The sequence below is a fragment of the Sclerotinia sclerotiorum genome, genomic scaffold (assembly GCF_000146945.2).
Source record: "Sclerotinia sclerotiorum 1980 UF-70 scaffold_9 genomic scaffold, whole genome shotgun sequence".
NCBI lineage: Eukaryota > Fungi > Ascomycota > Leotiomycetes > Helotiales > Sclerotiniaceae > Sclerotinia > Sclerotinia sclerotiorum.
Genome location: NW_001820827.1, coordinates 111,211 through 128,624, shown reverse-complemented (window position 1 = coordinate 128,624; position 17,414 = coordinate 111,211). Strand labels below are relative to the sequence as shown.

General features: G+C 41.2%; 5 protein-coding genes across 5 annotated transcripts; 3 read left to right on the top strand and 2 right to left on the bottom strand.

Annotated features, from left to right (window-relative positions):
* Positions 1-300: 300 nt before the first annotated feature.
* On the top strand, positions 301-1,403 carry SS1G_06981 (hypothetical protein; the record flags this gene model as incomplete). Its single annotated transcript, XM_001591485.1, has 2 exons — positions 301-354; positions 423-1,403. The coding sequence occupies 2 exons, from the start codon at positions 301-303 to the stop codon at positions 1,401-1,403; spliced, it is 1,035 nt and encodes a 344-aa protein (XP_001591535.1).
* Positions 1,404-3,649: 2,246 nt separating this feature from the next.
* On the top strand, positions 3,650-4,182 carry SS1G_06980 (predicted protein; the record flags this gene model as incomplete). Its single annotated transcript, XM_001591484.1, has 3 exons — positions 3,650-3,688; positions 3,782-3,906; positions 4,101-4,182. The coding sequence occupies 3 exons, from the start codon at positions 3,650-3,652 to the stop codon at positions 4,180-4,182; spliced, it is 246 nt and encodes an 81-aa protein (XP_001591534.1).
* A 2,525-nt stretch (positions 4,183-6,707) lies between these two features.
* SS1G_06979 (hypothetical protein) lies at positions 6,708-9,244 on the top strand (the record flags this gene model as incomplete). Its single annotated transcript, XM_001591483.1, has 4 exons — positions 6,708-7,200; positions 7,255-7,569; positions 7,762-8,083; positions 9,004-9,244. 4 exons carry the CDS (start codon positions 6,708-6,710, stop codon positions 9,242-9,244), a joined length of 1,371 nt encoding a protein of 456 aa, XP_001591533.1.
* A 724-nt stretch (positions 9,245-9,968) lies between these two features.
* SS1G_06978 (hypothetical protein) lies at positions 9,969-10,250 on the bottom strand (the record flags this gene model as incomplete). The annotated part of the gene is made up of 1 exon (XM_001591482.1): positions 9,969-10,250. One exon carries the CDS (start codon positions 10,248-10,250, stop codon positions 9,969-9,971), a length of 282 nt encoding a protein of 93 aa, XP_001591532.1.
* Positions 10,251-10,873: 623 nt separating this feature from the next.
* Positions 10,874-12,761, bottom strand: SS1G_06977 (hypothetical protein; the record flags this gene model as incomplete). The annotated part of the gene is made up of 3 exons (XM_001591481.1): positions 10,874-12,161; positions 12,215-12,236; positions 12,290-12,761. The coding sequence occupies 3 exons, from the start codon at positions 12,759-12,761 to the stop codon at positions 10,874-10,876; spliced, it is 1,782 nt and encodes a 593-aa protein (XP_001591531.1).
* Positions 12,762-17,414: the final 4,653 nt, after the last annotated feature.

Sequence of the window (17,414 nt, the reverse complement as noted above, 5' to 3'; positions counted from 1 at the left end):
AAAAACTGAGCTCACCGGGAGCACAAACACCAAGAAGTTGAATCACGCTAAAATCTATCCCCCTGTCAAACGCGTCCCCCGCAATTCTCCGTCAACATCTCTCTATCTTCCAGTCGCCAAAGTTTTTCCCTAGAACTAAAATAACCTACCCATTTGTGACTTTATTTGGTTACTTATCTGTGCTACCGATACCTAATTTGATTTCTCTATATTATCTGCGGCACATTTGTATACTCAGGTTATTCACGGTTCCTTTCACACCATCGGCGCAAACAATTTTCGAAAACGACCACAGCAACCATGAGTGCTGCAGACACTGCTCTCCTGACAGAGCACCTTACATACAGACCAATTGTAAGTATAAACATACGGTCATGTCAGTTCTGCGCACTTCTAATACCGCATCGCTAACATCTACACAGGCTGTCATTGATGACATAATAAACAGTATCAATCTTCTCGCATTCCGCGCCATCGATGCGCTCGAAAAGGGTCTTCTAGCCGCTCCTCCTGCCTCAATTGGCTTCATAGCTACCTCCACCCTCTCCGCTGATGATGTAGCAACACAATGTCAGCACGAAATCGAATACGGAGTTTATAAGTTGGAGACACTACTCAATGCGAAGATTGATAAGAATTTCGATAAGATGGAGATTTATTTGTTGAGGAACGTTTTTGCGGTGCCGGCGGATGTCAGGGATTGGATTCGACTGAGTCATTATGAAGGATTGGATTTTAGAGGGATAGAAGAAAATGGAACGAGTGCGAATGGGATACCGACCTCGGAAACTGTTACATTGCAGAGGAAGAGATTAAGGGAGACGATGAAGTTGAACGCCGTGTTAAGGGCAGAGAAGGAGAGGAATGAGAAAACTATTGCGGCATTGAAAGGAATTATATCACCAATCTCAAGTCCGACAAAGAAGAATGTGAAGGCTGAGGATGGTACTGAAATGGATGTGGATGTAGAAGATGATGAACAAGCTCCATTGGCATTCTTACAAAAGAAGGGAAATTTGACAAAGGATGGAAAACACCCTATTGCAACAACGACCGAATTCGCGTTAACTCAATTACCTGCGCTAAGACAGTTACTGGATAATCTAGGGCCGAGGTTGAAAGAGTTATCAGAAGGGGATGGTATGGATGGAATGGTGGGAGAACAAGAAAAGAGTTGGAGAAGGGAAAGATTGGAATTTATTGAAAAAGAAACAAGACGACATTTAGAGAACGTGCGAGGTTTAGAATTAGGCTCGCAAGGTGAGGTGAGAGATGGAGAATGGCAGGGTGAGGGGAGAAAACTTGGGAATGGAGAAGTGGAGGATTTAGAAAGAGTTGTAGGAATGTTTGAAAGTCATGCTGCACCACCAGGAAATGGAGATGTGATGGATGAAGGAACATGAATTTGATTCGGATATTCAGGACACTTTTTGTGATGTTGACGTTGATATTGGCGTTTTAAGGATATACCCATGGATCTTTGAATACCTGGCATATAGAAGTGTGGATTAAAATGACATTTCCTTTGATATACTCCTGTGACAGTATATATAGCTGGGATTTAGAAATGAATCCGATAGAATGAATAAATTACAAAGAGTCTGATAATCAATCAGAAGGGAAATTTATTGTAAATATCTTATTTAGGCTTATGTTACGACGGCTTCGGATCTCGTATCATGTGACCAATTATGTAATCACATGGTCCCTTAGATCCCCTCGGTCTCTTGATCGAAGGGACCAAGGGGACGATTAGCATGAAGGTCTATATAACCAAGATGGATTTCCTTTGTATAGAGCTTCGTGCTCAAGATCAATCATTTAGTATACTCTACTATTAGTTACGAATTGCATTATTGTCATTACTTTAAGTCCCTGCTGTAACGATACTGTACTAAAGGCAGCGGCTGCCTAAGGTTCGTCGGTTGGTAGTTATAGGTTAAGGCTTTATCACTGGTATTCACTTGAAAGTGAATTCGTTACTAGATCAAATAGAATGTAGGTAAACTAATTGATAACTAAGTTGAGCACGAAGCTCCTAAACTATGAAACTACTCTGACTATATAATGAACGATAAAGGGAGCCCCTAGGAGCTTTCTGGCTCCTCAGGGCTCCTCATCACGTGATTTCTGATGGTGCGTGCGCATACGATCTTCAGGTGACCAAGATCACATACTAATTCGATGAAATCTGATCGTGTTTGCACAAGGCCTAAGCTCTCCCAATTAATCAGTTTGCTACCATCGTAACACCATCAATCCTAATGGTGAATCGTGACACTTCCCACTATTCCCTGTGTGAGGTCATTCCTTTTAACAAATTAAAAGTTTTCTTTTATTTATATATATATATATATAATATTATATATTTTAATTTAAGATTTTTTTTTATATAAAATCAATTTAATATAATTCTAGACCGTCAGTTACTAATATTGTTTTTATTATTTATTTTTCTATATCTTATTTCTTTAAAGACAGGAAGAACTAAGATATTATATATAAAAAGCAGATAGAGAATAACTGTGACGCCTCACACCTCCGGGTCACGTGGCATGCCCCGTTTGTATTTAATCACAGGAAAACTCGCTACTCTTGTTTTCCTTCTTCTTTTCTCCTTAGCTTAGTATTTCCTAATACAAGATACTTTACCCAGTATTCTTGAGTGTGACAATAACAGCGGTAGTCACAAAGTGCAAGTGTGGATTAGAGTCTACACTTTCTAGCTCGAGTTCCGGTTGCTCTTTCCTCTAAATAATCTCCCTACCTTCGTTTCTTCGTTCGTTGGTTCATTCGTCGATATGGGTAACTACATATATGTCTTCCATTTACAGGTTTATCTCGAAACAAACGAAGATAGTAAGATCATTGAGAGCCCTGGAAGATAATGGAAGGGGAAATCTAGAACTAGCAGGCTAAAGTTACGAAGATAGTGGAACGAAGAGACAAAAGTGGAAAGATAAATAGATTAAAAAAACTAAATCATCAACAAATCTAGCCATTAATTCAATATCTACAAAACAACTAAGCCAGGATTCGTAAAATCAACAGTTTATCACAGATTTAATACATATAATCTTAAGTATACCCTTTTAAAAAAACTCGAGTCTTCTTTAGTTTCTGATATTAAAACATCTTGTTTAAATAATAAAAGATCTATAATTTTTTGAGTTGATAGGGGATAAGAGTCATAATGTACGCTTTGGAAGGAAAGAAAAGGAAAGAGAGAGAGAAATTTTTGAAAAATGTTGAGGGGGAATAGAATATAATTATATACTGAAGGAAGGAGCTAGGGCCTGGGAGCTAGTCAGATATATCATTAGTCTGTTAAAATTTTGATTATATATACCTGGGCACTTTACCAGTTTCACGATTCAATAATAAAGAAATGTGTTTGATTGATAAAATAAGATTGGAAAGACAAGTATATCCAATTTAAGGATTTAAATCGTCGAATTACATTGTTTGTTGAGTTGAGCTAGACTCGAGCTAAGCATTATATTTAAGTTTTCTAAACACATATTGTAATATGTTCGGTATGGTGTTCAAGAATACTATTAGTTTCACTGAATCATGTTTGTAAATTCCCATATAGCTTCTTATTCAGTAGGCAGTGCAGTTGCTTTGCTTTGCTGTGATGTCGCTCACCATGGGCTTCTTTCTAGGGGACCATTTTGAAGCGTATGTTGTAAGATCTTGTAACTTACCTACTCTTTTTCGCTCTTTACATACTGCTTTGCGTAGCATTTTCGAACCATAAGTTAGTAAGTTGATGTTCTAGGCGGTGGAATCTTCAAGTAGAGATCAGAAGAAGAAATTTCCGGATATGATGTGTATTGAAGAAAAGAGCACTACTTCTATACAGAGCAAGGGTGACGGTATAAATTATATTGACGACTACCTACGGTAAGTAAATTTACAATATTCCAGTATATCGAAAACCAAAGAAATAATATACTAATCTAAAAAGAACTTTTAAATAATATCCCGGCACAGATATGCAACAGAGTAAATCTACAGTTCTAATAATGAGGGGTAAGAAGCACTATCAAACCCAACGATTGTTTGGGATACTATAGAATACTATTAGCGTCGATTAGTGTCAAATTTGTGCTGTATGGTGGATTTGAACAATCGCCGGATACTATGAATACTACGGATTCCTGTAGTGGTGTTGATTAATGGTAGCTATTTTATATGTGCTAGGATGGGGCGTGTAGAGAGGGAACTAGAGATATGCAACATGATCTTTTGAGAGATGTTTTTTGGCATTCTAGTCTGGAAGGCTGCTAGGTAGTCAACTAAGACCGTATCTACTAGTTGCTGAATCGCGCCTTAGAACGAACAGCACCGGGTGGTAGTGAACTTTTAAAATGTTGCATGATATCGATGATCATCCTATACTTTGTCAGGATGAGGCATGTAGAAGGAACTAGAGATGTGCAACATAATCTTTCGAGACGTTTGATTGGCATTCTATCTTGGAAGACTAATTAGATCAGACAAATACTAGTTAATGAATCGCGCCCCAGGGTGAACAGCGCCGGATGGTAGTGAGCTTTATAGAATGTATGATATCGATGATTAAGGCATACTTGTCAGGATGAGGCCTGTAAATCATTCAGATATGCAAAATAATCTTTTAAGATGTTTGATTGGTATTATATATTGGAAGACTATTAGGTAGTCAATGAAAAATAGTACCTTACTATTCGGTGAATCGCGCCTTAGGGTAAACGGCGCCGGATGGTGGTGAGTTTCTAAGATGCATGATATCGGTGATCATCGCATACTTGTCAGGGTAAGGCCTGTAATCAAATCATTTAGAAGTGCAACATATTGTTTTTTTGGGACTTTGATTGGAATGTTTTAGAAACCAATAGAGCGGCTAGTCGAAGACTTCAAAGTAGTGTCATGAAGTTTGGATAGAGCTTGACAAGGTTTCGTACTAGTAGATAAACTTATGGGGACGGTTGACAGAACTACTGGGGTTATAGGCGCGAGTTTATTTAAATATGGAACATAGTGAGTTACTGTGGCTAGTACCAGAATTAGAAGGAGTGTAGGGAGAGATGGTTGATAGATATCCTTGTAAGATGAGCAACAAAAGTCTTTCTACTTGTTTTTTGATGACATATCGACCTAGATAGTGCGAGAAAATTCGATACGCCATCTGTGGTCAACGTGCTATCAAAACTCCTCTTAGAAGCTGAAATCCAACCAGTGTGCTTTAGGGAGCTTATCTACCGTCTTAAGCTCAGAAGAGAATACTCTTGGCATTGGCTTTTGATAATTTAAATTTGGAACATGTGCTACACATTCTCAATTCTAAGGTACTGTCGAAATTGCGAAATATGAAGATCTAGGATGTTAGCCGTGATCCGTGACTCGAGTCAGATCATCAACACTCCTACAACTAGGGATTAAAAGACTGTTCTATTCAAATCAATCCCAGCATGATAGATTAACAACAAAGTGCTCATCTACTAGATGTTTATTAATCTTTCAAGTGAGTATCTAATTGAGGGACGTGATGCATGTAAGTGCCCGGATTGTTCGTGCAACAGGCTACACTTACATTGTATGGACATACTACAAGTAGATGATACGAAAGATTACGGTTAACAAACTCGTCCCATATCAATGCGAATTTAAGCCCATGTATCCATGTGATACCAGGTGCATTATTTATTGCACAACTCAGTTAAGCATGATGTGGATTGGCAGATTCAACAAATATGGAAGGCGAGCAATGATTTGACCCATGATGCATATTCACAACAGCAAGTGTAATGGCATCATAGTCTTCATGTTTGAATTCACCGTGAAGTAGTTTGCTCACTTGAATAGAACTTATCTTCACTGCAGTGAAGTGTGCATTCTGTGGTTGTAACTATACGATCTTTCCCAGGAACCGCGATTAAATATCAGGCAGGTAAGTTCTCGCAAAGGTTTTCATCTATGAAAATTTATATATTAAACTTAATATATAGATAGACATGCTTGGTTATGCTTGGTTTCCAAAACAGCCCATTAGTATTTCACTCTTCGAGTCCATATTCTCCGATTGAACTTCACAAGCTCCATTGAATATATATTTCATGTTGCAGTATCATAATCTGCAGAACACTTGTCCCGTATCCTCGACAAGAATAAGATAAAAATATTCCATGTGATTTGTGAGGATGCAAAGCAAAGTGATTATGCAGCACCAGAAGTATAGGTATATGACTATTTTTGGGAAGAATATGGATATTAAAGGGGAAGACTCGTAGTAGAGGAGACTGGCATGATAGGGAGCCTGATATGGTTAATGCTTCCTCCCGGTGAGCCGATGTGCTTGCAGAGTTCTTACCCAGTCAAGCGAGAAAAGAGAAACATGGTTATACCAAATCGGAATCGGATTTTCAATAAACAATTGTATTAGAGTGTATTGACAGACTTGTGTTTGAATGCGGTATCAACAACGGTAAGACGGTAGGATTGTGGTGCAACAAGGCTGGACATCTTATTGGTTCTAGCCTAAGAAACCCACATTGTCCCCTACGTATGCATGCATCACAATTACCCATCTTTAAACTCACTTACAGCCTCACCCTCTCCATTCCCCCGCAACTAAACGTCCTCGTTATATTTAACATCATGTCCAGCAGCTCGCCATGATTTTGCTGCCAATCGACCCGAATCGACCCGAATCTACCTAAGCAATGGCGGGCGTACCTGTGCGCACACCCTTTCAGCCTCGCTCGAAAGCTCACACAATCGTGAACACCACCGCTATCTCTCCAGAATCGACAGCCACATCGAACTCTCGACCTAATACTCCAGCCGCTCCCATCCACCGCAACCTCTCTACAGATGCTATTTCGGATAGGTCTACATTACTGTTCATACGTCGCACATTATGCTCACACATCAGTGAGAAGGGTCGTAGTACCCCAGCTCCAATCGATGAGATACTTCCCCCGCTGACGAGTAGTAACGAGGTTGATCTGCAACTGTACGCGTTTATAGCAATCATAATCAGGGAATTTGTGTATACATGGTATGCCAAAATTACACCAGATCAAGTGTTTGTGGAAGAGGTGGTGAAAATTATTGCACATTGTACGAGAGGTCTGGAACAAAGGTTAAGGAAGGTGGACTTGGAGAGCTTGTTGTTTGAAGAACTACCAGATTTGTTGGATACACACGTTAAAAGTATAGCTACTTATGGGATACACCAAGTGACAAATACTAATTTATTGTGAAAAGTATATAGAACATCGCACTACTCCCTACATCCAGACCCAATTTCGGTGGACCCGCGTCAAGTGTATCATTCCCTTTGGCCTTTTGCGCCGCTATCGCCAGTTCCGCTTGAAGGAGATCCCGATACGATCAAGGGACAGTCAAATAATGAAGCTGCTTATAGACAATTAATCATCAACGGTCTTTTAGCCGTCTTATTACCCACGGAAGATCTCGAAAATGATTGTTTGACATCCTTAGTTAGTCAAATATTCTCAGAGATGATACTAGGCAATGGCATTGGAGGCAAGGCCTGCGAACCATGGCTATTATGGGAAGGTATCATGAAGATTGCAGAAGTCATACAGGCTCGACTACCGAAATCTAAAGCGCAAGTCCGAGTTGACAGGTCAAATTCCGAAATTACCAGGCCGAACTTATTGGATATTAAAGATGGTGGCACGAAAACTTCGGATTTTGGGAAGTCGATGCAGAAAACCTTTTGGCTAGTTCTTCAATATTTGTTCCTAGCGTTCGCCACGATTCGGGTTATAACCATTGCTATTGCGACCTCATCTTCATTGCCGTCTCGTATTCTTTCTATGAGGAAACCTACTGGCTTAGCCTTGCCGAACGATGACTCGAAACCGCCGATGAATTCGGAAGCATTACCTTGGGCTAGAGCTCAACCACTCAAGCGCCCTATTCTCAAAATGAAGTTATGGTCATGCGTGTCTACTTTGCTAGATATGGATACTCGCATGCCATGGCTGAGCGCCACATTATCTCTTCTTCAATGGGGTGCAATTACCGGCCCTGGAAAAATTGGAGACACAGACGGCATGATTGATAAGTAAGTTACTATGATTGATCACTTTTCTTTTTTCTTTGGTCCCGAGTTCCAGAACCCATTTATACATCACACCGCATGAGATTTTGGTCACTTGACCAAAATCGTTCCAGTTAACTTGCAGAAACGAAGTCGTTTAACTGCTGTTCATCATCAGGGATTTAAAAAAGTTTCCGTTATCGGTATGCATGACAAGGGCCTGCAGAATGCAGAATGAGGAGTCTCTTTTCAGATGCCTAGGCTTCAGCCACTAGAATGTAATGTAACCTCGAATTAATGGATTTTTTAATCCCTCGAGAAATGATATACGCATCGGCATCATGCGCTCATATCTTTGAATCCAATCATCCTTTGAACCTGCATCATTTTGCATTCAACCATAACACGTTTCCCGTTTCCCGCATTGAATTTATGAATTATCCTTTTTATCCCTGTTATTACGTTTCGTATTGTGGTGCTTCGAATTTGGGTCGGAAAATGTGTCGTGCCTTACGATGGCCTTCTCTAAGCGCCCGGCTCAATACATTTTAGTACGCCTCGCATCTTTGCTGCGCATATCTCCCTCCCCACCAAAAGGCATTTCCTAAACCAGTCAATTGCCGCTTTCTTCCTTTGTAAAACTTGGAAGATCTGCGTTTCTCCGCTTCTTGGCCCCCATCTATATCATGGCCGAGGCGAGGAAAAACATCCGATGACTTCGCCGGGGTTTCCAGTGGCCTGGCTGCGGAGAAAGATCACTGTTACACAATCCGTCAAGGTCTTGTCCAATTCGGTCTATCAAATGCTATTTTTCTTGCAATCCATTACCATTCATTTCATCCATAGGGGATCTTCCACACGCAGCACAAACATAAACTTTCGGGAAGCTGGCACACCTCATGTCTCAGCAATATTACAATCCACAAGCTAACAAGCATCCACAGACTCCTATCCTACCAAATCCACACCCACATTTTAGACCCCACCCTTCTGGCCCCCCTCCTCTGCACAGTCCGTCAGACCCTCTTCCCCAATAACACGCTCGCGCCAGCTAGAATCCCTCCAACTCCTGCCGAAACAATCGAAATACGACGACGGTGCGCACAGGCTATATTGGGGCTGATACCAATAAGGTGTGCGGGATATTTATTTCGGCCGTGCTCCTTTACACTCCTCGGATACTAATATCGATTTCGAAGCGAAAACAGCCGAATTATCAAAGGAAGAAAGACATATTCGGGAAGTAGAAGATGTGCTGAATGTATTCAGTGATGTGTATTGTAATAAACACCTACTCTATGGAATTGTGGAAATTATTATCACGAGATTGATACCGGAATTGGGGGAAAAGGGGGTGGAGGAGTTATTGGACGAGAGGTTGAACTAGGTAGTTTTAGATTTTTGATTTTCAAGCTGGTCGTTAATTGAAATGCTTAGATACCCATAATCCTATCCTATATATATATGGACATAAAATATATCTTCACACGCACATCAAGAAATTCCACAGCACGAGCGAGATATTGCAGCTTGTAAAGTCCAGATTCTGTATGCAGCAGATAAACCACCCAAGTCATTCATTCGATTTGTGTATTTTTGTTTTGCAGAGACAAATAAGTGAAGTGCCAGCTAATTAGCTTTGAAAAAAACCCCCGCGTGAAAAAGAGTCTGGAGCCCCATTGTGCTAGGAGATATATCTCATTCATCCGTCCAATGCATCCATCATCCATGCATCCATGCATATATATCTCATCATATTCAACCCGTTCTGTCTCGTCTCATATCTCCATATCTTCAGCTCATCCCATTGCATCCCATCCTGTCCCGTCCACGTAGTATAAACGAAAGAATCTCAACCTGTGGAATAAGTATACTATACTATACTATACTATGCTGTACTAAAACTAAACTAAACTAAACTATAAACGAGAGAAAGAAAAAGTAAAAAGTAAAGTATAAAAAAAAAAGAATATCCTAAATACAAAAAGATACAACCCCGAAGAGAGACAGACAGAGAAGAATAAGTAGTTATAAAACAACACAAGACAAGCAAGCAAGAAAGCAAGCCGTACATTACTGTTGAAAATGCCCAAGAATAGAAACCCAACAATGTTGTCTGGGAATATGAATTTGAACTCTGCAGCACCAATAGCGCATCAGAAAAATGGAAAAATACCCGTGTTCCATCCATGAATTTCCACTCCGAAGAATGTCAAAGACGAGGACACACACATGAAGAGGAATAAAAAAGCCGCCTAAAGGTACAAAACGAAAATGTGCTATGTAGGGTATGAAGAGCGAGTGCCTCAGCGTGGAAAGGGCACCAAAGCGCATATATAACAGAAACACCGTGTAAAAAACGGTAAGAGAGGATTTGTAAAAAAAAAATTAAACGCGAGAGATCAAGCAGGTCGTATTGAGCTAGAGATTTTGCGTGAGCGTCGAAGATGTAAATAAGCAAAATCTTGAAACCGACTGAGCTTGACTGGGTATATAAATTTCATCCGAGAACATTTCCTGATTTTTTGGGGGGTTCCTTTCCGGACATCCGATTTTGGTCGCGCCTGTATGCAACTCGCTCTCAATTGCAGTTCCTGGTTGATCGTAAAGATCAGAATATAAAATGCAAAGAGCAGATGCGAGGCCGCTGCAGATAACACGAAGAACATGAAGACGAGTATTTCATATACAGTTGAAAAGATATGATGGAAATAACGCCGAGAAATGTTGACTTTGGAACCGTATATTTAAATGCCATGAATTACAGGGATATTAAGCGCATATATGTAAAAGAGATGCGAAAGTCATTGTTAGTTAACAGGCCGTGGATTGCTCCATCTTCATATTTTGTGGTTGGTTATCGCAGTCCTCCTGTTCCGAGATCCGATGCAAACCGCCTGGTAAAGGTCCTGGATTTTGTTGATGTATTCGCAGCTTGTCAGTCAGTTTTAAAACCGTCAGATACTCATTTTGATCCACCAATCCAGTAGGAGCTTGATGAAAGAAATTGAGTAACGTATCAAGCGCTCGGCGTGCATCATCCTGGGTAGGTGAGTTCGGCGTTGAAAGATGTGGAGGCGATTGCAATCCGCTAATCGGTGTATGTGACGCTGGTGGAGGAGCCATAGAGCTGTTACTGCTGCTATGATGTAAAGATCGTGGCGATATTGCAGAATCCAATCCAAAAGGAGCGCCTAGTTCATGAACAGGCGATTCGACAGCCGATGAAGGGGCTGTGTCCGGTAGATTGTATTTTGGGGTCATAGGATCTGTACCCTGCGAGGCGATGAATGAAGGATCAATCGCTAAAGTGGGGAAAGTTTGGCTTCTTGGACGTTGAAAATTGCTAGCAGGGTTATTTGCGTCCATCCCATTGTTCATACTATCTTCAGTATTAGAGTTTCCATTTCCGTTGGTTGGCTGCTGGGCTATCCGAGATTGCTGAGATGGCATCCAAGATCCGGAACTCCCATCAGGAGAAAATGCAAATGGGGTTGTTGGACTAGTCGGTCCTCCTGAGAATGACGAAGGATTGTTGTCGGTAAACGCACTAGACAATGAAGCTGTGCTGTGAGAATTTGAATGCTGCTTGTAGCTTGCTGTTTGAGTAAAGTCAAAATAGCTGTTCAAGCTATCATGCATATGATGGGACCTAAGGTCCTCACTACTCTTCGCGGACGCCAATGGCAAAGGAGACTGTAATGGCGAAGCAGGTGAGACACCATTGGATGTACGCGATCCGGAACTTCTACTTGAGTCAATATTGAGTGCCATACGTTCGGAAAGACTACCAATATCGGCTGCAGATGCCCTTCGTCTGAGGTGACTGATGCCATTCTTTTGCTTGAATTTTTCTAGCCAACTTGTACTATTTGTTTTTAAGTGACTCTCGTTGTTACCAACAGTGGTGGCAAAAAATCTGGCCTTCTCCTTAATCGCAGCATCGGTAAGAGGAATTCCCTGTTTTTGGGTATTTCGCACCCAATTCGAGAGGGCTCTCTCGATATCAGGGAATTTTCCTTTGGCCCGTTTAACTGGAGACAAGCTTCGATCTTCAGGGAAAAGATATTTTTCTCTTTGGCGTAAAACTTTGGAGACGGTACTGGGGTTTTTCTTTAGTTAAGATCAGGACCAAATACTAACAATAAACTATACCTTCGTTCAACACCAAACATAGCTAAGAATGATAAATTAGCAAGAGAATCACTAGGAGAATCTTTCATGCCCTACCTCCAATCTCAGTCTGCTTAACAGTCGGATTATCCTCATGATATTGACACATTCGCCTTCGATCACTATCAGTCAGTGTCTTCCTTGGAGTCGGAGCAGCATGAATAGCTGGAAGTTTTTGAGCAGGCTTTCCAGAGTTCGCTGGAGGAATTGCAACAGGTGGTGCTTGGGAGGTCGCCGGATTTGTCAACATGCTCGGCCACGTGGGATGATTTGGCATGATGAGAGGAAGCAGTTGCTGGTGATGCGTGGAATATGTCGTCGTCGGTGGAGGTGCCATTCTTGGATACTGAGGTTCAGTAGACATTGGATGATGAGGTTGCATATATTCATATTGAATCCTATTTTCGTAGATTGGTGATTGATGCTGTGATGAACTGTAGCCATTGCCCATTTCCGGCCAACCTTCACCGCCGTATCCATTTTCCTGTGGATTGTGATTTTGCTCATGGTCCATGCCAATATGGGCCATCATAGATTCGTGCATTCTATGATATATGATATTTAAACGAATAAATTTCCTGGTGTTTCCTTGAGTTCCAGAAATCTGAGGCAATTGTAGTTGTTTAATGGTACAGAACCTTGCGTAAGGTGTACAATATCAAGGACGTTGAAAGCCTCAAGAGCGGGATACTGCATGCATGATAAGCAAAGCGAAGAGTGGTTCCTGGCAGCGTTAAATATATGAACCCTGCGGAATCTGCAGGAGCAGCGGATTGAGCCTGGCTGGATTTTTTTAATTTTTTTTTTCTTCCAAAAATATGGAGTTTCGAATGCGAGACTATTTTTCGGATCTGTTTGAGCTAATGCTAGACACGCGCAGCTAGAGGAAACATGCACGTACTTCTACGTGTGGTGGTTGTGGTGGTGGTGGTTGATTTTGGTGATGATGGTATGTATGGTGGTGGTGGCCGTCTGCGGTAGATGGGGCAGAAGATGATCAATTAACTATGCGACCAGGTAGGGAAGGAATAAATGCTTGGAAAAAAGATGCTGGGAAAAAAGATGCTGGGAAATGCTCGCTGCAATGCCGAAGAGGGGGATAAATACGAGGCGTATGCAAAAGACAGCAACAGCAATTGCAATTGCAATGGATAGATATTATTATATTATGCTGGGGAAGGCGCGCAACCAAAAAAGATGTATGATGTATGATGTATGTTTGGTGGATGGATGGAACGTTATAGTGTGTAGGTAGGAGGTAAACCTAGACTTTTTGGCTTGTGTGGTAGTAGGTAAGGTCGACTTATGGGAATCTGGCAAGGTAGAGGTTCCGCAGCAGCAGGAGACGGGAGTACTTGGGAACTGAATAGATTAATGGTGGGGACCAATTGGACTAGAGAAGATAGATGCTAGGCTTGCTTTGCTTTCTCTGCTACCATGCTAGTTGAGGACTTCTTTTCGAATAATACGTTTATCAGAATCATATCAGAGGAGCGAGCAATGATGGCAAGGACTAAATCAATGCAATGAGTGAGCAGCAAACGAGCTTGTAGAATGGGGATAGCAAGGGTACGGAAGGAGAGGAAGAGAACAGATCAAAAGGAGATGAATGGACCTCTATGTAAAATTCAATGGAACCGCAGAAAGACAGTGGATGGGCCAAACATATTCAAAAAAGGGAAAATCAATTCGTGTAAAAATATTCAAAATATTCAAAATAGGTTATTTGCAAGGATGTGAATTGCTCATTGGAAGATTTAGGTAGGGTTTACTATGGTTTACTCCGTAGTAAGGTCCAGGTACAGGGAAAGTACGAAGTAAGACTTGAAGACTTGCTTGATTTGCTGCTTTGATCAAATGATTGCTTGGGAGAGAAGTTCATCCATCAGATGAGAAGCGGATCTTATCATCCCATGCCATCACATCTTTGTGTGTATATGTGTGTGTGTATGTGTGTATGTGTGTATGTATGTGTATGTGCACCTATTCAAAATTAGCTCAAGTAATAACTACTCCGTAGACAACAACTATATCATAAAAGCTATCTGTCTATCTAATATCTAGCTGGGGGAATCGCCGAACATCCACAGCTAACACGTCTATAAAGAATTGATAATTACAAGCATCTCGATACGGGACATCGGGGACCTTCATCATGAAGAGTGGATAGGAATAAGACAAGTATCTAATTTCATCCGATTGACCTGTTTGAAGCTTTCATTCACTGAAAAATATCAAGGTCCACTCTCACCCGTTTTCTCCAAGATTGAAAAGTTGAGGCTTTCCAGGTTTCTTTCAAGGGTATATTCCAATGATTATCGTCCAAATAGGTTAAATTTCAATTCGCATCTCATTTCAGCTGATTCAAATGGAGAACGAACTAAACTCTTCAAGGTCTAAAGTTTTACTGAATATCGTGAATGATAACCAGGATATGGACGAATGAAACGTTGAGATGAAGCTCTTTAAATTTGCTTTTACTTTCTACTCCGTAGGCTGTTAATCAACGGTACACTCCGGAAGCAGAAAAGAACGAGGTAAAACCGTCAAATGATCTTAGTACTCTGAAGCTACTCTGCTTAGCTGGAGTTAGTTGCCGCAGTAAGGACGGTTAAAATGTTTGTCATCATATCATATCATTTCTGTATGAAGTACTATAGCTATGTTGTTCGAATTCAATTGATCATACTTGTCTTCAGTTCCTTTAAATTCCAGTTCGATTCAAACAATCCAGCCCCTTCATCGTTTCGTCTCGCCAATTTCTCAGCATTTCATAAACGAAACTGATGGTGTACGCAGTAGGGAATTACCGGGATTCCACAAAAAAAAAGCTCATAGCTCCAAGTAGCTCCAGTTCGGAGCAACTTTCCACCATCACCAAACTATTCCCTAAACAAGTAACGAACTGAACCTCTCTAGGCCAAAAGTGTCATATATCATATTAGCCAGAATTCGAAACCCGGCCCTAAGTTACAGTGTTCATGGTGTCGAAGCTACATCCCTCAAACCTCGTGGAAAAGAGGGTTGTACATGTTGCAGAAAAGAAAAGGTCCGTCCCTTTACCAAATGAACCCCCATAGTTATTTTTATCCCAACTTTTAGCCCCCAATCGAGAGATATCACAAGGTATTTGCCTGATCATTTTGCATTACCTACTCTCTACAAAACAACCTCGCCTCATTTTGGGTCCTGGGGGCCTTTAAAGTAGGTAGGTATCCTCCATCCTTCGTCCCATGTTTCCAACTGTTGGTACCTACATTACTTACTATATTTGTATGGCTGAGAGCTACAGATATCTGATGCAACCATCAGCAACCTTCCTGCACTTCAGCTCTATGGTAAGGCTCCATTCAATGCTTCACTCCAAGGCGTTCGTGCAGCCCATTTCATACTGCATTCGCATCTGCATTGCCCCTGAGTAACCCACCATAAAGACACAGGTAACAGGATACAGCCATGGCCATCACCGTCTTCACTCATCCCACCCATAAAATCCATCCCATTTCGCCTCGCGTCTACTCTGGTTGCGAGCTCCGACATTGTACAATCGCATCGATCGCATGCAAACATATTAACCAGGGGTTTCATTCTTAGGAATCTCAATCCCCCACTATCCATCTCTTAACTTTTACTTCGCAATGACATTATATCTCACCGAGATCTTCTTTGAGAAAATTGAATTTGTAATTGCCGAAAGCGTTAGACCTTCTTACATACGTGCATATGACATCCTTCTTCTCTGCCGTTCCCCGTCCCCGTTCAAAGTAAGAATTACCATCTATCTCCCTTGTATACCAACCGACAAACACATTTACATTGCTCCCGCTCCATTACCCATATCAAACGGTGTCATTATCCTAACCGAATCTCCCGAATAATGTGGAGGAACCTCTCATTTGAAGTTGGGCTCCCCATCTTTGTGCAGTATCCACTCTGTCAACTATTGGTCCAACCGTACAACTCTTGTGTCAAAAGTTCCGGGTGAAATCCCAATGGCCCACAGTACACACAAATCTATTTGCAGTGATTTTTCTGCAACATCATTTTTCATTACTATTCTTTCCCATTTTTCTACTCTACTCTGTATTTTTTATTATTATCCATTTATTAAATCTTCGGCGGGGCCATCCATCAAATGAGCCTTACCTTTGGTTTCATCAAGGGCATTGTCACAAGCGGCCATGAGGCACCGCAATCATATACATACGAATGTGCAGCCTCAACTTCTTTGCAGCACCATCCAGATTATAGAAAAACAGCAACACATATGTGGCGCATTGGCCGGTTGAAACGAAATCTTAGCGATGGAGAGTATGGAAGTAGCCAGAAAATAAAACAAAAAAAATAAAAATAAACGCGTCCAGACGGTCCACCTCATCTCAAAACATACATCCATCTACCATCAACATTAACAGCGGTGAAGGAAACTTCAACCTCGGGATTTTGTAGATCATCCATCCATCACGAGGAAATAAAACTTCATTTCGATTAACTCCATAGCTCAGATCTCTTTTCCTCTGCGTTGGCTTGTAGCGGGTAAAACCTATATACATACATCATCATATATACTTAAGTCTCAAGATATTCGTATTTAGCTAGCCATTTCCACGTTTTGGTCGGCAACAATTGAGACAATCTCATATCCATCGCGGGGAAATGATCCTCATCCGCTCTGCTCATTCTGACTCCTGAGCCTCTGCACGGCGCAGTGAGTATCTGGTTTTAGGTTTGAGGGCTAGGTAACTTTTATGTGGTGAATTTGCCGTGTTGAGATCAGCTTTTTCATTTTCTTGAACTTTCCCAAATACATACATACTTTTAGACGATCCATCATATCAAGAACTATATATATATATACACCATATATCCCACAACCACATCAAGTAACAATAAACCCTATCATATCCCCATAAAATCCCATTTACCAAGCTTGCACCAATCACCCAATTGCTCCCTTGAAATGTTTCAATTCCCCATTTCAACCATAAAAAAACACCCCCCCTTCCCAAAGAAGCCAAAAACACAACATACATCATAATCCTCAGTTCCACAATCCATCATCCATCCCGGGAGCTCCAAAAGCACTGCAAGCAGCCCCAGCCCATCCATCCATCAACCGCTAAAAATCCATCTGTAGGCCGCCGAACCACCAATGGTAAATACCTGAATTACTGGGTTTGGG